This window comes from Poecile atricapillus, chromosome 4 (assembly GCF_030490865.1).
Source record: "Poecile atricapillus isolate bPoeAtr1 chromosome 4, bPoeAtr1.hap1, whole genome shotgun sequence".
NCBI lineage: Eukaryota > Metazoa > Chordata > Aves > Passeriformes > Paridae > Poecile > Poecile atricapillus.
In genome coordinates this window covers 74,385,353-74,405,427 of record NC_081252.1, presented here as the reverse complement: position 1 = coordinate 74,405,427, position 20,075 = coordinate 74,385,353, and the positions used below count along the sequence as shown (strand labels likewise).

The window sequence follows — 20,075 nt, the reverse complement described above, 5'->3', positions numbered from 1 at the left end:
CCACTGCAGTCCCCAGAAAGGAGGCAGAGCTGGGAGGGGTTTTTGAGGATTGGGGGAGTTCAGGGAGTCCATGTGTAGCTGGACAGGGCTGTGGGGACCCTCTATCCCACCTGTCCCCCCGAGCTGGGCTGGAGCATGGGTGGAGCCTCTCCCAGCCATGCAGATGGACCCCAGGGCTGAGTCTTGTGCCCTTGGGAAGCTCTGGGGTCCCAGCACCTCCCTTCCCACACAGACCAGGGTTTGTGGTGGCAAAACCAATCCCAGAGTTTTAATAAGGGCAAAAATCCTTTTCTGAGCTGTAAAGGGCTGGGGGTTCTGCAGAAAGGAGGTGCCCGTTCTTGGGGACAGCACCCTCAAAACCTCTGTTAATGGGGCACATCGAGGCCCATCCAGGTGCTCCAGGGGCTCCAGGCCGGGGGGGTGTAGGGATCCCGGCAGCTGATTCGCACCCGCAGTGCCCCCTCCTGCACCGGAGTCTCCTCCACACCCTCCACGAACTGCTCAACCTGCAAAGGGGGCAGGGCACGGTACAGGGAGCCCCTCGGGGAGGGGGGCACCAGCACCCCCTGACCCCTGCAGCACCGGGGGGAGCAGGGGTGACAATTCATCACCCCAAAAAGGGAAGCAGCAGAGTGAGGAGGGGCTGTGGATGCCCAGATGGGGCAAGGTGGGCACAGGGCAGGGTGGGCACAGACCTGTGCAGGGTCCCCCCGGGCAGAGACCCTTCCCCGTTACCTGGGTGCCGTTGTGGAGCTCATACTGTAGATGGTAGAGCAGAGCAAAGTAGGACTTGGGGAGCGGCCAGGAGGCCGGGGGGGCCCAGGCCAGGTGGAGCTGCTGCCCCCGCTGCTGCAGGCTCAGCTCCTGGGGTGGATCAGGACGCACTGTGGACAGAGGGGGCTCAGAACAGCGGCTGAGACCCCCCAGAGAGCCTCCAGTACCTCTTGGACACCCCCTCCCACCCCACTTCTCCTGTCCTGAGCTCACCAATGTCGCGGAGGAAGAAGTGCCTGGAGAGGTTGAGGTAGGAGGTGTCTGAAAGCCCCTCCAGGTGCACCTGGAGCGGGTGCAGCTCCTCCCCAAAGGGGCAGAACCAGGGGTCAGCCAGGCTGGTGTTGAACTGGCCATGGTCACTGGCCACCGGTACCCATGGCCCCACGGAGCCATCGCTGTGGGGAGGGAGGCATGAGCACGTCTCAGGGTCCGTGGTGCTGGTGTGGATTTGGGGGGTCTCGGGGCACCCACCTGCGTGTGAGGCGGGCACGGAAGATGGCAGAGGGAGGCCCAGGCCAGGAGCAGTGGAAGGAGCCATCGTAGGACTCAGCCTGGCAGGACACATTGATCTTCTCCTCACCTGAGAGGGCCGAGGGGTGGCTGGTCAGGGGCTGCATGAGGCCAGGAGTGGTGCCCCCTCCGTGCATGGCACTCCCACAACACCACAGCCCCACAGGCTGGGCACGAGAATCTCCTGGTCCTCAGCTCTGCACCCCCTGCACCCCATCACCCCCGGCTGCCCCAGCCGTGCCCCTCGTACGGGTGCCGCTGACCACCACGTAGGTGGTGTCCAGCAGGACGGGGCCAGCCCAGCAGCTGTAGTTGCCAGTGGCTGGCAGGTCCAAGCCGAGGATGGTGAGGTTCTGGCCCTCGGGCACCAGTTCGGCCATGGGCTCCTCCTCGCCGTTCAGTGTCCAGTAGATGTGCTGCTCTGAAGTGTCACATCGCACCACCACGTCCTGGTTGAGTTTCCCCACCTGGACTGGAGGTGAGAGGCAGAGCCTGTGGTCAGAGATGGGCAGTGGTGGGGGGCAGATTGTCCCCCAAACCACCATGGGGCTGGGTGCCCCTTGGCCTCACAACCACCCTGTCCCACGGTCCTCACCCTGCTCCTGCACTCTGCATCTGTCCCCTTGCTCCCTCACCCCATACCCACCCCACATCGCCCTCATGCCCATCCTCTAATCCCAGCAGAGCTGTCCTAACCCCTATCACAGGGATGTGGGTTTGGGATGCCCCCCACTCCCTCTGCAGTCCCTGCAGCCGCCCCTGTCCCCCCTCCAAGGCCTCCCCTGTGCCCCGGGAGCAGCACTCACACTTCGGGGGGAAGGCAGTCAGGGGCTCTGCAGGCACAAGGAACAGCACCAGTCCCACCAGCACCAGCATCTGCAAAGGGAGCGGGAGGGGAAGGGCAGCTCCAGCTGGACATAACCCAGGAGAGGGGGCCAGCCAGGGCAGAGCCCCCAGCCCTGGGAGCAGGATCCCCCCCGAGACCCTCCCAACCCTCCCGCTCTGTGCCTACCTCTGCGTGTGTCTCTGGTGGGCTCAGCAGGGCTGGGGGCTGCAGTTTTATACTGGGCTGGACTCTGTGGGGCTGCCCCAAGGTGCAGCCACAGCAGCATCACAATTCTCAGAACTGGAGAATGGGACCCACGCTGGGCCCCCCACTCCCCACCCACCCAGCCCTGGGACTCACCGCTGGTACTTCCCGGGCTGGGGGCACCGGACACCCTGGTGGGAGGGGCAGAGCCGGGCACCTGGGATGGTGTGGGGGGTTCTGGGTGGTCCCAGCTCTCCCAGAGGGGTCCTGCCCCACCTGAGGGTCTGCACAGTGCCCTGCTGCGGGGCAGGGGGACCAGTGAGGTCTATCAGCACCTGTGCCGGGGGTCTGGAGAGGGGCAGCTCAGGGCTGGGCCCCTCTGGATGTGCTGCCGTGGGTCCCCAAGGAGAGGGACAGGTTCCCACAGAGGCTCAGGGTGATGCCCCCAGGCCGGCACAGGTTATCTCACCCTCTCCTCCCCTCTGTGTCCCATGGGATCCTGTGCAGAGATGTAGGGACAGAGATCACCCCGGTCACCAGCTGCCCCTTTGCCACCCCACTGCTGCCAGCCCATGTCGAGAGCACGCAGCAGACCCCACCCCGGGGACGGGAGCACTGTACCCTTTCACGTACTTTCTGCAGTTCCTAGAAAGCAAAGGGGAAGTGGGGGCTGTGGGAGGCTGGGGGAGCCCAGCTCTCACCTTTTGAGGCACTGTGGCCAGCACGGGGCAGTGGAACCTCTGGGCCCCTCCCTGAGCACAGCCAAGCCCCTGTGTGTGGGCTGTGGGGTGGGGAGGGGGAGCCAGGACCCCCAGGCCCTCGTGCAGCAGCTCAGCTCTTGGCTGTAGCAGTGTAGGGGACCCTGATGGGAGAGGGAGGGATGGGGTGCTTTGCCCGGGGGTGCACCCGTGCCCTGCCCGGTCTGGGGGAAGCAGGCGCTGGCAGCAGGTTCAGGGGACAGCTCGCCCCCACCTCGCCAACCGCAGCTTCCCCTTGGCTTCTGGAGAAGAACCACAACCACTGAGGGGAAATCCTGATGCAAAGGCCAGGGATGCCCTCAGTGCCTCAGCATGGCTGAGACCCCAGCCTGGCACCCGAAACAAGGGTGGGAGGGGAGCGAGGCCTCACAGACGGAAACCATCCCTGGGAGAGGGGAGGAGCAGGTACAGAGCCCACCCCGGCCAGCCCACCCTCTGCAGGAGAGACCCCACCCTGGCTGGAGCCCTCGCTGCAGTCATGGACACCAAACCAGGAGCAAAGGTCACAAAACTTTATAGAGGAGGGACCCGTGCGTGGCCCCTCGGCCCCGGGCGCAGGGGGAGCGGGACAGGCGATGCCTCCGGCCCCGCAGCACCCCCGGGAAAGACGGGGTGAAGGAGCCCAGTGGGGAGGGCCCACATGACTCCCCCGGCCGGGGCCAGCGCTCCCCAATCCACGCTCTGAGGTGCCGGGGCGGTCCCACGGCCGCTGGCCCACGACTGAACCGCGGCGCAGCACCGAGGCAGTGCCAGGCAGTGCCCGCGCCTCCCTGGGACCTGGGACAGCCCCTGCAGCCGCACGGCCCCCCTGGGGCCTCCCCGGGGCTCCCCTGTCCCCGGGGTCATGGCCAAGCGCAGGCAGCCCCACCGCGGGGCTCCGCTGCTCCGCTTCACTGCAGGACGCAGACGTCCCCCTGCTCATTCTCGTGTCCGGCCGCCTCTGCCAGCTCCGGCTCTGCCGGCGCGTCCTCCGCTGCCACCACCTTCTCCCGCAGCTCCATCAGCAGGTCCCGGCCCTCGCTGGGCGGCAGGTTGCTCAGGTAGTACTGCGGGGCCAACTCCACCAGCCTGTGAGGACAGGGTGGGGTCAGCCAGCTACAGGAACCCCCTGTAAGGAGCTGTCCCTCCCCGTCCCCTCACATTTGGGGCTGGATCTCTGAGACCACGCGCAGGCAGTTGTCCTGAGAGATGGTGAACTCGTGGTAGAGCACCCAGGGGGGCAGGCGGCGCGGGGGTGGCCGCAGCAGGTACCCGCAGGCGGGGGCCAGGTGCGCCACGTGCTTGTGCGTCAGCATCACGTAGTTGCCGGAGCCGTCGATGTCTCGGGCGACCTGGGAGGGACCGGGAGGGAATGAGGTGGTTGCTGCACCCCCACAGCTCCCCCACAACTCCCCGCAGCCCCCTGGGCCCACCTTGAGGAAGTACCCGGAGATGAGGGCCCGCTGGATGTTGAGGGCGTTGGCGTCGGAGCCGAAGGCGGGTGGCGAGACCGGGAGCTCGATGCGGCGCATGACCTCGAGCAGCTCCGCGCGCACGGTGCCCGCCAGGCGCAGAGCCTCGGCGCACACCCCGTGCTTCCGGCACCAGCCCTCATCCCCTGCATCTGCAGCAGGGACAGAGATGTGGGGACAGGGACGGCACGGCGGGGACAGGACAGTGGTGCTATGGGGACGGGGACAGGTGAGCAGAGAGCCCGCTGGGCTGGGGGCTTGGAGACCATGGAAGCACTGCTGCTCCCTCTGCCTGTGACCCCTTGCCACAGTGGTGACAGGGATTGAGCAGAGGGCACAGCCCCCAGGCTAGAGCTGGGACCCCCCAGGACCCCCCAGATCCTCCCCCGGCCAGGCTGGGCAGTGGGAGCAGGTCAGGAATGTAGCTCCAGGACACGTGAGGGGGTGTGGAACACCAGGAGGAGCAGGGCACTCAGGGGACACACAGGGCTCTGTGGGATGCCCACAGGGGTGCAGGCCCACACTCACGCTGCTGGAAGGCATTGAAGATGTTGATGAGGGTGAAGTGGTCCCCGCTGGGGTGCAGCAGTGCCCGCCGGCGCAGGGCCACAGCCTCCTCCAGGTGCGTGGACAGGGGCACGAAGCAGGGGGATGCTGCTGGGGGTGGGCAGGGGGGGTCACTGCGTGCCCCCAGCACCTCCCTGGCACTGCTGGCTCCTGAGGGCCACCCCATGCCCCCACACACGGTACCTGTGAGCATGGCAGCCAGGCTGACCATCTCCTCCACGCAGTCGAACTCGCAGGAGGCGATGAGGGCCTTGGCCAGCTGCGGGTCCAGCGGGAACTCCGACATGATGATCCCCACCTCCGACAGGTTCCCGTCGTCATCCAGGGCTGCCAGGTAGTCCAGGTCCTCCAGCGCTTGCATCAGCGACTCGGGGGCTGGGGTGGGACATCAGACAGCTTTACCCACACCGTCCTGCACCTGCCAGGCACCCAGTCCCTCTCCAGAGGCAACCCAGGCCACAGTGGTGGTCACAGTCACGGCTGTGCCATCGTGGCCCTCTGCTCCAGCCCCCCATGCCATGCCCAGCCCTCATGGACTCTACCTGGGCGGTCAAGGAAGTCACACTGGCCCATGTCGGCGATGTCCAGGCGCTTCAGCAGCAGCACGAGGCGGCTCAGGCTGGTCTCGCTGACGTGGGGCGCAGGGCTGGGGGGCAGGCGCTGCTCAAAGGCCTCCGAGTAGAGGCGCAGGCAGGTGCCTGCAGGAGAGTGTTGTGATAAGGGTTGTTAGTATGTTACTAGTGTTAGGAACTTCCGTTCATTTTTGTAGCTATCAGCTTGGGATGCACCCCCCCTCCCTCGGCTTTTTCCCCTCACCCCCCCTCTCTCCCCCCGCATTTCCAAGTCCCCCTTTGAGTTCCCTCCCACACTTTTGTAGGTCTATTCCCGACTGTCTAGCATTTGTAGGAGTCCATGTCTGTTATTTCTTATTTTGTTTAACCCTGATTTGTAGAAAGTTTGTAAGTTTGTTAGATGTGAGGAATAATTGGTTCTTTCTGAAACTCCCACCCTCCAAAGAAGTCCTGTTGAAAGAAGCAGCCCAGACCCCAAATCCTTTGTCTCTTCCTGGTGTTCCCTTTGCAAGAATAAACTCTGAAATATAACCCAGAAGAGTCTCCCCCTTTTGGCTTCTTTACTTGGTCAATAGACTTGTGCTCAGAGGGAACTGGCCTGCTCAAATCCTGATCTAAACCCAGACAGCAGCTCTGGTCAAGACCCCTCCTGGCCTTGGGCCGGAGAGAGAAGAAAATCTATATTTGAGCTAGCTGGAAAACTCTGTCCTGAGTCAGGAGAGAGGCCATGAGGTGGGACAGGGCAGTGGCACAAGCAGGGGGGGACAGGTGCTGGGCCAGGGGGTGCTGGATGCAGGAGCAGGGGTCTCACCTGGGGTCTCACCTGGGGTCTCACCTGGGGGGCTGCCAGCGGCTCGCTGCATGCGGGACTCGGCCTGGCTCCGGCTGATGGGCCGCAGCACCTGGGACTCGGCGCGGATTCGGGGGTTGTACACCTGCGGGAGGCTGTGAGTGGGACACTGCGGGGCACCCCTGTCACCTCCCCGGGCCAGACCCCTCCTCCCAGCCTGGATCATCACGGCAGGGAGAATCCCACTGCCCCCCAGGGCAGGCCAGACCCCCAGCCATCCCGTCCCACTCACGCTGCGCAGCTCCAGCCCCGAGTCGATGATGAAGCGCACGGTGCCCAGCGAGAAGGACGAGTCCCCAAGCCAGTGGGTGACGATGACACGCCGCTCCCGGCTCTCCTCGGGGGTCTCGTAGAGTCGCTGCACGGCCCGGCCCAGCCCGGGGTGCAGCGGCAGCACCAGCAGCGGGCCCAGCTCCGGGCTCAGCGCCGTGGCCTCCCTCTGGATGGCAGCGCAGCACTCGGAGATCTCCTGGGCAGGGACGAGGGGGCAGAGGTGACACCTGCTGACACCCACAGTGTCCCCATTCCCAGGTCAGGGCGCTGCACCGTGCCCTGCGCCCACCTCCCGCTGCAAAGGAGGCCCAGCTCCCCCAGTTTAACCCCAGCTGCCCCTATCATCCCTTGAGCTCCCCACTGAGAGGGACACCCCAAACCTCCCCCATCAGCCAACCTGCTCGCTGGCCAGGAAGACGAGGATGTGGCCGGGCTCCTGGCGCCGGTGGATGTCCAGCACGGCCTGACAGGCAGCAGCCACGCTCCCGTGGGCTGGCGGCTCCCGGTAGAGCAGCTGTGGCAGGGAGCCGTGCCCCGGGACCCGCACCACGGGGGGGTCCCCGCAGAAGGCGCGCAGCCGCGGCTCCAGGGCGGGCGAGGTGACCACCACCAGCCGCAGGGCCGGGCGCTGGAGCAGCACGTCCTTGAGCAGCCCCAGCAGAGCGTCCGTGGGCACCGTGCGCTCCTGCACCTCGTCCAGCACCACCACCCCGTACTGCCGCAGCAGCGGGTCCGACGTCATCTCCCGCAGCAGCATCTCGTCTGAGCAGAACCTGCGACGGCCCCACCCCATCAGCCCGCACCCCTGGCTGGGGGGGGAACGCCTCACCCCCTCCCCACAGCAGCCTGCGCTGCTTTCCAGCGAGGCCAGGCTGGATTAAGGGATTAGGCGGAGCTCAGCGGGATTAGGGCGCTGCGCTCCCAGCGCGGGCCCCGCCGTCCCTCCGCTACCTGAGGATGGTTTCGGCGGTGCAGCAGTCCTCGTGGGGCACGCAGTAGCCCACCTCGTGGCCCAGGTTCAGGTCCATCTCATCGGCCACGCGCAGGGAGAGGCTGAGGGCGGCCAGGCTGTGGGGCTGGGTGCAGGCCACCAGCCCGTGGGCGAACCGCATGGACAGGGCGTACTCGGCGCACCACTGAGGGATCTGTGGGCACAGGGCATGGGGCAGAGTGGCTCCAGGACTGTCTCCTCCTCGCTGTGCCCCTCCAAAGGGCACAGGGACTCTCCCCATGGGTCTGGCTGCAGGATCTCCAGGGTCAGGGGCTGGCCAGAGGCACTCATAGCTCAGGCAGGGTCTTCCCTCCCCACTCCTGTCATCTCTGAGCCCCACAGTTTGTAACGGGAGCCCCACCCCTGCAGCTTCCTGCCCCGGTTTGGGACACCACGACCCTGCTGTCACATTAGGGACACGAGACAATGGCCTGGGAAATCCCAGGAAGGGAAGGGATCACCAGGGAGCAGCTGCTGGCCAGGTGCCTGGCCTGACGGTGTGGGACAGCGCCAAGGCTACGTGGATGTCCCTTCAGCACCAGGGACCCGAGTCCTGCTTCCTCCTGTCACCTCCGAGCCCTCCATGAGCAGTGCCTGTGCCTCAGTGTCCCCAGGGCTCTGCAGGGACTGCAGGCAGGGTGCTGCACCCAAAACCACCGGCCCTGGGGCCCGCACAGGGGCTTTGCTCCCCAGATCCGGCAGTGCCAGCCCGGCCTAGCAACTCAGCAGGTCACACCCAGGGAGGTGATTTGGTTGAACACATCGAGCCAAGGGCCAACACCCCGATAGCCCGAGGCGACCCAGCCCATTCCTGCCCCGCAGCAGCCACAGCTGCGCCGCCGCTCCCCGCAATCCCTTCCCCGGTCAAAGTCTGCCAGGTGCCGTCGCCGAGTGTCACGGGCAGCTGGTTTCAGCTCCCCGGGGCAGCCGGGAGGGATGTGGCACCCCAGCCCTGCCGCTGCACCGTGCCAGCCGCTCCCGTGGCTGCGGCTTTGCCCGGAGCCCAGCGCACATCACGCTGCGTTCCCGGGGGCCCGGTACCCTCCCCGTGTGTCCCCCGGCTCAGCATCCACACGCAGCTCCCCAGCTGCCCCTGCCCTCACCTGTGTGCTCTTGCCGGTACCGGGGGCCCCGGACACCAGCACGATGCCGCTGTTGCCCTCCAGGTGTTCCATGAAGCTGTACTTGGTGGTCCACACCGGCAGCTCCCGGCGCTGCCGCAGCAGCTCGTAGTACCGGGAGGAGAAGGGCAGCCCGTCGTAGGGGTTCACCTCCAGGTCGCCGTCGCAGCCCAGGGACGGATCTTCATCCTCCTCCTCCTCCTCCAGCGCGGAGCCGGGGCCGCTCGGCCCGGGTAGGGGCCCCGGGGCCCCGTAGCCGGCCATGGCGGGGACAGCGGAGCTGCGAGGGCGGGCGGGGGTGGAGCAGGACCGGTGCTGACCCGCCCTCGCCCACGTCCCGGGGAAAAGCCCGGTGCTGCCCGGTGCCACGTCCCGTCCCGCGGGGAGGAGGGACCCGCGGACACCGGGGACGGGCGGGGGATGCGGGCACGGGGCCACGGGCAGGTGCGGAGCGGTGACACGGGCCGCGGAGACCAGGAACGGAACCGGAGTGTGGGGGACCGGGAGAACGGGCAGGGAACCGGGACAAGGGGACGGGACACCGGGAGAGCCTCGCGGGACCGGGCAGAGTGCGGAGACCGGACAGGGCTGTGCGAGGGCACCGGACCCAGGCAGGGTGCAGGGGTTGCGGGATACGCGGACACCTTGGGAGGGTCGGTCCCGAACGGCACGGGCCGGACCGGGTCGGCGGAGCACCTGTACGGGACGGTCCGAACCGGACACCTGAGCACCGGCACTGGGCCGGAGCGGAGCGGACGGGCGGGTCAGGGGCGGGTCAGGGGCGGGTCAGGGGCAGGTCCCCCGCACTCCCCTCGGGCCGCGGTCCCGGTTCCGGCCCCGGTTCCGGTTCCGGCCCCGCCGCTCACCTGCGCGCGCCACCGCGGGCCCTGCCTGAGGACACGGTCACGTGACCCACGCGCCGTCACGTGCCCCGCCCGCGGCAGCCAATCAGCGCCCGCGCCGGGCGGGGCCCGGATGTGGCGGCGGGACCGGAGCGGACGGACCCAACCGGCACCTCCGGCACCCCCGGCAGTGCTCCCGCCCCGCCCCGCCCTGCCCGCCGCCCTCCGCTGCCAGCTCCGTGTGCGGCTCCGAGCCGGGCCCGCCTGCAGCCCGAGCCCGCCTACTATTCGGATCGGGCTTCCCAGTACCGGACATCCCGGTGCTGGTGCGGTGGATCTGGGCATCCCGGTGCGGGATCGGGCGTACCGAAGCTCGGCATCTTGTACCGGTGCATCCCGTAGCAGTGCTGGACATCCCTTTGCGGGGATATACTGCTGTCGGGTGTACCGGAGCCAGGCATCCTGTACCGGTACCGGTCCTGCCGTACCGGAGCATCCTCTAATGGTGCTGGTCATACCGGTGCTGGGCATCCTGCTGCGGGCGGGGCATCCCGTACCGACACTGGGTGTATCGGGGCATCCCGGCACCGGACATCCCGTACCGGCGCCCTGCACCCGCAGCAGCTCCCTCGGCAGCGGCGGCTCCCGGTGGGACCGGCAGGTGGAGCTCCGTGACCGGAGAACGGCCCGCTCCGGCCAGAGCTCCCGCCGGGACCGCGGGACCGAGCCGCGCACCGGGCAGCGCCGGGCGGGGACCGAGCGGTGCCTGCCGGCCCCGGGACTGCGGGAACCGGGAACCGGGAACCTCGGAGGCTGCGGGAAGTGCCACGCTTGCGGTTCCTGCTCTCCGGGAGCCCCGGCAATCCCCGTACGCCGGTGCCCGTGCCGCATTTCCTTCTGTTCCCCCACCCCGGTGCTGCCGGACGGGCGGGTCCGTGGCGGGGATCTGCCGGTACATCCCGGGCTTTGCCGTGCGGGGTGGCGGCACCGGCGGCCGCTCCAGCTCCTGCGTGTCGCACCTTGGCCCGGGCAGTGACACCGGAGTGCCGCGGCAGGATCGCGTTATACCGGCTTTGGGGCTCTCCTTGCCCTCCGGCTCTGCTCAGGGCCGCCTTTTGTTCAGGGGGGTCTGTCCTGGGGGTGACCCGTGGGGCTGGCTGGGGTCGCAGCGGGGTCTGGGGACAGGAGAGGGGATGCAGGGAAAGGAGCCGAGCTCTGTGATGGAGAGAGATGTGTGGATCTGTGGGAGCAGCAGCAGCAGCAGGACTCGGTGGGCTCAGAGGGTCCCAGGGCGTCAGGGGGTGAGGTCTCCCCATCCCTGAGGAGCCAGCAGGAGGAGGGAAGCGGCTGGTGCTGAGCCGCTGCTCCACGCGCTCTCCTGGTGCTGGACAGGGCACGGAGCCGGTGCTGGCACAGCTGGGCCTGCGGCACCGGGGGACAGGGCTGGAAATGTGAAAGAAAAAATGCCAGACCCAGCCACGATGGCAGAAACCTTGTCCCAGCAGTGCTGGCTGGGAGCCTCACGGCTGGCACAGGCCTGCAGCTCCTCGTGCCGTGCTGGTGGAGCACTCCCTGCTCCCAGCTCCTGCTGCCGGGGGGCTCCTGCCATGGTGCTCACCCAATTTCACCTGCATCACTTCTTTTAGTTAACTCAAAAGAAAGTTTACCTTATCTCAGTGAAAATAGATTTTTGTATAATATCCAATTTTTCTGTGTTAAAACAAAATGAAGATGAGATAATGAATGTTACTCCAAATCATGCTTTATACAAAGAGGGAACACCTTAGTGTAACCTTCTATCAATCTTAGTCACACCTAAAGGGGTGACTTAGCTCACCCAAAGGGGTCACCGTGCCACCACATCCCCTGCTCCAGTCACCAGAGCCATCTTACCGGTGACCCCAGAGTGTCATTCCAGACCCTTGGGTGGGTGGTGTGGGGGTCCCGGGGGCTCCATCCCCGCCACGCTGCTCTGGGCAGGATGGTGGGGTGGGATCCCCGCGCTCAGAGCGCACTGAGGAAGCGGAGGTTTCACAAGCTGGGGCTACACGTGACACGGGGAGTGTGGCAGGAGGAACTACCACTGGTCCTGAGGCTCCCCGGTCCCCGCGGGTCCCCCCGGTGCCCCGGTGGCCATGGCGCCCTGGCTGCCCACCAAGGAGAAATACGGCGTGGGTGAGTGGGGGCTGTGGCACTGTGGGGGTTTCTGAGGGGCTCAGGGTGAGGTGACACCCCCGGCTCTGGTGGTGGCAGCTGGGTGATGGCACCAGTGGTGAGGTGAGGCGAGGAGGGGACCAGGACCCTGCCAGGACCTTGCAGGAACAAACAGGGGGGCTGTTTGTGGGGGCTGTTTGTGGGGGCTGCAGGGCTGGTGACAGAAGGCTCAGGGAAGGGGGACAAGCAGGACAGTGCCAGCAGGACCCACGCTCCAGGAGGCTCCAGAGCTGGTGCTGGTGGGGGTGGGAAGCACTGGGGTGGGGGCTTGGCTTCCCTGCAGGCTGTGGGTCTGGGCTCAGCCCGGCTGCTGAGGCTCTGGGGGAGCCTTGAGACACCCCAATAATTTTCCTCAGGTTCCAGCTGGGGCTTTGCTCAGTGTTAAAACCCTGGGCACCCCCATTCCTTGCAGCACCCCAAGCTTGGGCTCCCCATGCCCTGCACCAGCTCTGGGCACCCCCACTCCCTGCAGCACCCCCAGCTTCTGCTGCCTCTGGCAGCCCTGTGCTTCTTCCCGTTTCTTGCGTGGCCGTTTCCTGCACCCTTCCCTTGCACGCTCTGCAGTGCTGGAGCGAGGGCAGAGCTTCTGCAGGGTCCTGGGCAGCACCTGAGCGAGGGCTGGGCTGCTGCTGCTGCTCCCAGCTGGCTCAGGATCCTCGTGGGGAGTTCAGGGTCCCCGGGGGACCTCGGGGCTCCCAGTGCTCCGAGGTGTGAGGCTCAGCACGAGGGGTCTCCAGGTGGGTCTGGAGGTGCTGCAGTGGGAGCTGGCCCTGGTTGGGACTCAGGGTGGGCACAGGTGTGATCCTAGCAGGGACAGCCAGGTGCAGGGACTGTCCCCCAGTCTGGGGGCCAAACCAGGGCTGCCTGCCCCAGAGCTGTCCCTGGGGCCAGAAATAGTGACAGGGACACCACAGCACAGCCGGGTAGGAAGCGGCTGGGACCCGAGAGCTCCTGTCCCCACTGCCACCCTCCCCTGCCACCAGCCCCGCTGTCCCCAGACACACCTGTCCCTGGGCCACCAGCCCTGACTGGCACTTGCCTCCCCTCACTGCAGGACCACCGGCACCCAGGGGGTGGGTGGCAGGCAGGGGGGGCCCATAATGGACCCCTGAGTGCCAAAAGGGGGCTGGGGGCTTCTGTTGTGCCCGGCTCTGTGTGGGCTGCAGCTCTCCTGGGGTGTGGGGTCAGGGTGCTCGGGGGTCACACGCTGTTTGTGGGGCTGTGGGGAGCATCCAGCCTGTGGGGTGCAGGTGCACAGGGCCCGGGGGTTGGTGAGGAGCTCCAGGCAGGGATCCCAGCTCCCAGCCGCTCTTCCCACAGCCGTGTGGAACTTCCCGCGCACCAAGGAGCATCATCTCCCGCTGCAGATCGGGGAGACGGTGCACATCCTGCAGGCCTCCGAGGGTAAGTGGAATTCCCGGGAGCACCCCAACGTGGGCTCCTGCACCCTCCTTTGTCCCTGCAGCAGGGGCCAGGACACCCTGCCTGGCTGACGATGTCCCCTCCCCTCGCAGGCTGGTACTGCGGGTACTCACTCCGGAACAGGGCTGCCCGGGTAGGTGAGGGCGTGCTGGGGTTTTGGAGGCAGGTGGGGCACTGCTGGTGGCTTTCCTTGTCCCTGCTGGGTGTCTGGGGGAGCAGAGGGGGCGTGGACAGCGGCTTGCCCCGTCCCTGGGGGTTTTTTGGGTTCGAGGGGGGGCAAAGGGCACGGCAGGCAGGGCACCCTGTGCCATTGGGAGCCCCCCTGAAGGACATCGGTGACGGCTCTGGCTCCCTCAGGGCATCTTCCCGGCCTCGCTGATCCGGCTGAAGGGCACCGTGGTGGAGCAGCGGGGGTAGGTATGGGGCACGGGCAGGGAGGTGGGCTCCACCTGCTGCCCCACGCGGGGTCCCTGCGGTGCTGGGGCGCTCCAGGGGTCCCTGTGCCCCTCGCAGGGTGGAGGAGAGCGTGGTGCCCGCCGAGATGCCCACGGTGCAGGAGATCACCACCACGCTGCGGGAGTGGGCCATCATCTGGAAACAGCTCTTTGTGGTGAGGGTCTGGGTGTCGGGGGGGATGTGGGAGCAGGGTGGGGAGCCCCTGGTGGCCCCGGTGACCCCGCGGTGCTGCCGCAGGCCGGGCAGACGGAGCGGTACGGGCAGGTGAAGCGGATGATGCAGGAGCTGATGGAGCAGCGCTCACAGCTGCTCTCGGGGACGCTGCCCAAGGACCAGCTCCTGCGCCTCAGGAAGGAGGTGACCGGCAAGATGGACTACGGCAACAAGTGAGGGTGGGGACGGGGCACAGGGACCTCAAATCTGCCTCTGGCTGAGGCTGTGCGTGCCCAGGTGTGCTCCCTGGTGTCCTGCCTGGCTGTCCTTGTCCCCATCATCCCAGCTGGCTGTCCCGGGGTGCCTGGGGACAGTAAGTGTGCCATTAACCAAGGGCTACGGCTGACAAGCCGTGGCTGGGCTGTTCCCGGTGCTGCCAACTCCCGTCCCCTTTCCCAGTCGGATCCGTCCTGACCCACTCAGAGCCTGTGCAAGGACAAACGAGTCCTGGTGGGACACACAGACCCGTGTGCCCCCAGCCATGCCCCATCCCGGCCCCTGCAGGATCCTCGCGCTGGACCTGGTGGTGCGGGATGAGGATGAGAACATCCTGGACCCCGACAGGACCAGCGTCATCAGCCTCTTCCAGGCGCACAGGAGGGCGGCACAGACCCTCACCGAGCGCATCCAGGAGGAGACGGTGAGGCCACTGCAGGCCCCGGAGCCCCGTGTCCCCTGTGCCAGGGGATGTGACAGGGCCTGAGCTGGGGGGGCTGAGCCACCTCGTGCCCCCCAGAGCCCGCAGCAGAGAGCACCAGGCCGCGGCACCCACGGGGCTGCTTCTCCCTCTCACAACCTCTACCTCTGCGTCCGCAACTTCGTCTGCCACATCGGGGAGGAGGCGCAGCTCTTCATGGCCCTGTACGACCCCGGCGAGCAGCGCATCATCAGGTGGGGTCCCGGGCTGCAGGACAGACCCCTGCCGTGCTGCATGCTTGTCCTGCCGCGACTGGGGACACTGGTGGGCTGAGGGCTCAGCCATCCCCGTGCCCACCTCAACCATCACCCGCCCCGCAGCGAGAACTACGTGATCCGCTGGGCCAGCACCGGGGTCCCCCAGGACATCGAGCTGCTCAATAACCTCAAGGTCGTGTTCACGGTGAGCGCGGAGCCCGGGGGAGCCGCGCTGCTGCCTCCCGCAGCACCCTCCTGCAGATCTGCCCCCCACCCGCAGCATTTCGGGTGCCCCGCGTCCTCACCACTCGTGAACCCCCAGCCCCTTCGCAGACCCCTGCCCTGGCGCCGGGACGTGGCGCTCGTCGTGGCGCTGCCCCTCGGGGTCTCCTCCCGGTACTGGGGGTCCCGGGGTCCCCTCCCGGTGCTGGAGATCTCGGGGTCCCCTCCCGGTGCTGGGGGTCCCGGGGTGCCCCGTCCCCACCCGTCCCACGCCCCTCGGCACCCGCTGACTCAGCGCTTTGGCTGTAGCGCAGCGCTGACCCTCGGGACGCCGCGGAGCCATCGATATGCAAATGAGCCGGGAAAATCAATGTTAATGAGCAGCATCAGCACTTGGGCTCCGCTGCCGCTCCCCGGCTCTCGCCCATCTCCTCCCTCTGCTCTGCTCGCTGCTGATGTCCCCACGTGTCCCTATCCCTTCTCCTTAGCGCCGCTGGAAGGTTTTGGAGCAGGGGCAGCGCCCGAGAGACCCGATCCCCTCCCCAGCGTCTCCGGAGCTGGGGTACGGGGCCACCCCGACATCCTCACACCGTGCCAGGTTTCCCCCCGCTTGCCAAACTGCCTGGTTTAGGGTGACCTGTCAGGACCATGGCATTGTCGCCATCCTCGGGCTTTGGGACTGCAGAAATCCCCAGGGCAGAGGGGCTGTGTGCCCACCCTCCCCACAGTGCAGGGACCCGGGGGAGCTCTGTGCCCACGGGCTCTCCCTGCGCAGCCCCGGGTGCTGGCACGTCCCCAGCGGTGCTGCCAGGCTCACACGGCCCCTCTCCTGTCCCAGGACCTGGGCAGCAACGACCTGAAGCGGGAGCGGCTGTTCCTGGTGTGCCAGATCATCCGGGTGGGGCGCATGGACCTGCGGGACAGCCAGAGCCGCAAGCTCAGCACGGGTCTGCGCCGGCCCTTCGGCATCTCAGGTGGGGGTGCGCTCCATGGAGACCCCCCCGTGCCACCATTCTGGCACCCCCAGCCACCACAGCAGGCTCTGTGATGTCCCTGGGCTGCTCCCACTGTCCCATTTCCCTGCCTGCAGACCCCAAACCTCTGCACGGATGTCCCCTCATTGTCCCCACCCCGGGTTGTCCCTGCCCTGCCTGTCCTGGCGCAGGGGACCCCCAGCACAGCTGAGCCTTCACCTCCCCCCAAGATCCTGTGCTGGCTGGGGGTGCCACCCCTGCCACGGTGTCACCTCTGTGTCACTGCAGTGATGGACATCACCGACATCACCAAAGGGACGTGTGACAGTGACGAGGACAAGCAGCACTTCATCCCCGTCCACCTGTGAGCCCCATGGGTGGGGGGCAGTGCTGGGGGGGCAGCGGGCAGGGAGCAGCACTCCAGGGCCTGGCTGGCATGGGGACACCGGCTGCCAGGGGACAAGAGGTGCAAGGATCAAAGAAAAAAGGTTTTTCCCCTAAATGTGGCTTTCCCAGGGTGGCTGCTGATGGTGATTTCCTTCACAATATGATCCGGAAGGTGGTGGAGGGGAAGGACATCAACCACAAGGGACAAGGTAAAGACCCTGTGCCCACTCTGTGCCATGAGACTCCTCCCCGGGCCATCTCCTTGTCACATGAGACAGTCCCTGCAGGGTCAAGGACTTGCTGTGGCCCCTGGAAGCCCTGGCTCCCCCAGCTCTTGCTGTCACCCCTTGAAAAATCCCTGCGGTTCCCGCAGGGCTCTGGGTGTCCCTGAAGATGCTGTGGGGAGAACTGAGCCAGGTGAGGAAGGACCACCCACACCTGGTGGACCGCAGCACGGCAGTGGCTCGCAAACTGGGCTACCCTGAGGTCATCATGCCAGGCAAGTGTGGGGGGGACAAGCCTGGGGGTCCTTGGGGATGCCAGCATGGTGCCAGGACCTGGCTGACGGGGCTGTCCCCCCAGGTGATGTCAGGAACGACATTTACCTGACGCTGGTGCAGGGCGAGTTCGACAAGGGCAACAAGAAGACGCAGAAGAACGTGGAGGTGACCGTGTGTGTCTGCGACGAGGCAGGAAATGTGGTGCAGGTATGGCAGGTGTCCCCTGTGCCACCTCACCTCGGGTATGGCAGGTGTCCCCTGTGCCACCTCACCTCAGGTAGAGCCAGCAGCTCCAGTAGCAAAACCAGCTGGAGGAGCCTCTTGGGCCACTGGAGCCCCTGGAGCTGCCTGGAATAGAGATCTGGGAATAGAATAAAGATGTGGGAATGTGCTGTGAAGGGATAGAGAGAAAATTGTCCTTCCTTGGGGACAGCCAGGCCCCCTGGGTGTCCCCAGTGCTCCTAGACATCCATCCCCAGGACAGGCTGGGGGGTCAGACCCATGTGTCACCTCCCCAGACTGGCTCTTGCCTCTCTCCAGGTGTTCTGACACCAATTCTTACCTGGCTCCTGAGGAATGGGCTGGAATTGCTGAGGACCCATCTGGGCCAGTCCAGGGATGCATCCTCCATCTCCATCCACAGGGCCAAGCCCTGCTGTGCCCTGGGAGGGCTGTGTGTCCCCTCAGAGGTGGCACCAGGCCTGGCAGAGGAGGAGGGGATGGCATTGAGGAAGGTGTGGGCAGGGGGGGGTTTGGTGGCTGGCAGGGATGGGAATTCTCCCTCCCTGCGAGGGATTTGGGCTGATCCTGAGGTATCTCCTCCTGGCAGAACGTGATCCACACGGGAGCAGGGGACAGCCCCACCAGCCACTACCGCTCTGTTGTCTACTACCAGCAGCGGCACCAGCGCTGGATGGAGACCCTGAAGGTCTGGGGAGCCCCAGGGCACAGGGCCTGGGGTGGGACAGAGCTGCAGCCCCTCCTGGCTGTGACCCTTGCTCCTCCGGTGCCACAGAACCCTGCTGCTGCAGGGGGTCCCCTTCAGGGCAGTTTTGAGGGGCATTCCTTGGTCCCCTCTTGGGGACGATGGGGGTGCTGCCCTGGATGGACACCCAGCATCACCAGCACTGGGGAGGGTGGTCCTGTGAATGGGCACTGCAGCCCCGTCCCCATCCCCATCCCCGTCCCCATCCCCATCCCCATCCCCATCCCCATCCCCATCCCCATCCCCATCCCCATCCCCGTCCCCGTCCCCATCCCAGTGTCCCCATCCCAGTGCCCCCAGTTCAGCCTCGCTGGTTGACTGGGAAGGTTGTGGGGCTGGTTTGCAGCAGTGGGAGGGGTTGCCCAGGCACAGAGGGACATTGCCCAGGTGAGGGCTCAGCCCGTGCCCCCTGCCCTCACCTTGGCACGCGTTCCCACCCAGATCGCCGTTCCCATCGAGGACGTCCACAGGACCCACCTGAGGTTCACCTTCCGCCACCGCTCCTCCAGTGAATGTGAGCGTCCCTCCCTCCAGACCTCCCTCCCAGCATCTCCTCTCCTTGCCTGGACGTGTGTCCCTTGTCCCCTCTGCCTCTCCTCACCTCAGCCCCGTGTGTGTCCCCAGCCAAGGACCGGAGCGAGCGGATTTTCTCCATGGCCTTTGTGAGGCTGATGCGCCCCGATGGCACCACACTGCGGGATGGGGAGCACGACCTGGTGCTGTACAAGGTATGGGGGAGGCCACAGAGCCCCCTGAAGTGGGACAGCAGCACTTCTGGGGCCGGGGTCCCTGTCCCTGCCTGAGCCACCACGCTGGTGGCACGTCCCCAATGTCCCCGAGGGTTTGCGGTGCATCCCGGCCGTCCTCGCTGTCCTTGGTGGCAGGGGCTCCCTGCACACAGCGTCTCCAATCCCTGCGCTGCTCCTTTGGAATGACAAGTTTTGTTTGGGAGAAGGTGATTTAAGCGTTTGTGACGGGGAGGGAACGTCCCCACGGTGTGGCTGTGCTTCACCTGATTTCACCAGCCCTGGCACTGCTGGGCTTTGCTCTGAGAGAGAGGAGGGGAGGGAAAATCGCTGCTCGTTTGGGAAAAAACACAGTCAGCTCCAATGTGAGGTGCCCCTGAAGGTGCTGCCCCATTGCCTGGTGTCCCCTCCCAGGACTGGGGCTGCTGTGACCAGAGGAGTGGGAGGCACGAGCTGGTCCCCACTGCTCAGGGCTCTTTCCTGAGGTGTTGTCACCTCCCAGGGTCCCTGCCCGGCCATGGAGCTCCAGTGTCCCTGGGGGTCACCTGCTCCCCTGCCCCTGGGCTGCTGCATGGGAGCATTCTCTGATTTTGGCAACGTGACCACAGCTTCTCCAGGCAGAGCCACGTCCCTCCCTGAGTCCTGCCTTGTTTTGGGATGAGCCGACCTGCTCCTGCCTGCTGTGGCATCCCAGGACAGGGACAGACCACGCTGTTCCTCCCTGAGGCTCCTACACATTTGAAATCATTATTATGTCTCTCCTCCCTGCTTTATTTTTGGGCAAAAGACCCAAATTCTTTAACTGCTGCCGTGGCTCTCGGCGCTGGCTCTGGTCCCTGGCTCTCTGGGGACTGTCCCCTCCACAGCAGGAGCATCGGGCACCTTTGGGACGTGCCAATGCTGGCTGTGGCAGTGAGATCAAACCTCCCACACCTCCCTGCCAGGAGAACAAATCCCCCACACCTCCCTTCTGATCCGTGTTCCCCTCAGAGAGCTGTCCCTGCCCTCCTGAGCCACCACGTCCTGCGCTGCTCCGTCCTCTCCCTGTCTGACTCCGGCTCTTCCCGGCAGACACCGGGGGCTGGATTCTGGGAGTCAGAAGCTATTTCATCTTTTTTATCTCTGCTTGCCAGAGGAATGTGAGTGACAGGCTTTTAGCTGCTCAGACCTCTTGATCTCCAGCTGGTCTGAGCTCCAGCCAGTTTTCCCTGCACGGACTCAGCCCTGGGAAGGAACACAGGGCTCCTCCTGTGTGTTGGCTGCTCGTAGCAGGTGTCTTGGAGGGGAAAAGCCAACAGCAAACATCTCTGTCACCTCCATCCG

The 20,075-nt window shown here is 66.1% G+C and overlaps 3 protein-coding genes across 7 annotated transcripts in view; 1 reads left to right on the top strand and 2 right to left on the bottom strand.

The window, feature by feature from the left end:
* Positions 1-265: 265 nt before the first annotated feature.
* Positions 266-2,486, bottom strand: LOC131579033 (interleukin-12 subunit beta-like). Its single transcript, XM_058838430.1, has 7 exons — positions 2,297-2,486; positions 2,091-2,160; positions 1,535-1,756; positions 1,246-1,354; positions 988-1,169; positions 736-884; positions 266-506 (listed from the first exon to the last, which is right to left on the bottom strand). The coding sequence occupies exons 2-7, from the start codon at positions 2,158-2,160 to the stop codon at positions 366-368; spliced, it is 873 nt and encodes a 290-aa protein (XP_058694413.1). The 5' UTR covers positions 2,297-2,486; the 3' UTR covers positions 266-365.
* Positions 2,487-3,551: 1,065 nt separating this feature from the next.
* Positions 3,552-9,811, bottom strand: DQX1 (DEAQ-box RNA dependent ATPase 1). Of its 4 annotated transcripts, none has more exons than XM_058838684.1 (11): positions 9,764-9,811; positions 8,880-9,177; positions 7,737-7,930; positions 7,183-7,558; positions 6,745-6,981; positions 6,498-6,597; positions 5,633-5,788; positions 5,274-5,465; positions 5,052-5,177; positions 4,213-4,675; positions 3,552-4,140 (listed from the first exon to the last, which is right to left on the bottom strand). In XM_058838684.1, exons 2-11 carry the CDS (start codon positions 9,159-9,161, stop codon positions 3,963-3,965), a joined length of 2,304 nt encoding a protein of 767 aa, XP_058694667.1. In that variant the 5' UTR covers positions 9,162-9,177; positions 9,764-9,811; the 3' UTR covers positions 3,552-3,962. The 4 variants fall into 4 exon arrangements, with proteins under 4 accessions (XP_058694667.1, XP_058694668.1, XP_058694670.1 ...); XM_058838685.1 differs by lacking the exon at positions 9,764-9,811 and having other exon boundaries at positions 4,213-4,403; positions 4,485-4,675; positions 5,052-5,180; positions 6,486-6,597; positions 8,880-9,161; XM_058838687.1 differs by lacking the exon at positions 9,764-9,811 and having other exon boundaries at positions 4,213-4,403; positions 4,485-4,675; positions 6,486-6,597; positions 8,880-9,161.
* A 1,980-nt stretch (positions 9,812-11,791) lies between these two features.
* The window catches only part of LOC131578424 (dedicator of cytokinesis protein 2-like), a 45,709-nt gene continuing 37,425 nt past the window's right edge, over positions 11,792-20,075 (top strand). For both annotated transcript variants that reach the window (XM_058837081.1, XM_058837080.1), the window contains exons 1-17: positions 11,792-11,914; positions 13,274-13,357; positions 13,468-13,508; positions 13,733-13,788; positions 13,889-13,985; positions 14,069-14,217; positions 14,549-14,684; positions 14,781-14,935; positions 15,062-15,143; positions 15,999-16,134; positions 16,423-16,498; positions 16,651-16,730; positions 16,895-17,020; positions 17,104-17,228; positions 17,851-17,949; positions 18,448-18,520; positions 18,631-18,734. In XM_058837081.1, the coding sequence (XP_058693064.1) occupies positions 11,875-11,914; positions 13,274-13,357; positions 13,468-13,508; positions 13,733-13,788; positions 13,889-13,985; positions 14,069-14,217; positions 14,549-14,684; positions 14,781-14,935; positions 15,062-15,143; positions 15,999-16,134; positions 16,423-16,498; positions 16,651-16,730; positions 16,895-17,020; positions 17,104-17,228; positions 17,851-17,949; positions 18,448-18,520; positions 18,631-18,734 (1,659 nt within the window). In that variant the 5' untranslated portion in view covers positions 11,792-11,874. The remainder of the gene's footprint in view (positions 11,915-13,273; positions 13,358-13,467; positions 13,509-13,732; positions 13,789-13,888; positions 13,986-14,068; positions 14,218-14,548; positions 14,685-14,780; positions 14,936-15,061; positions 15,144-15,998; positions 16,135-16,422; positions 16,499-16,650; positions 16,731-16,894; positions 17,021-17,103; positions 17,229-17,850; positions 17,950-18,447; positions 18,521-18,630; positions 18,735-20,075) is intronic.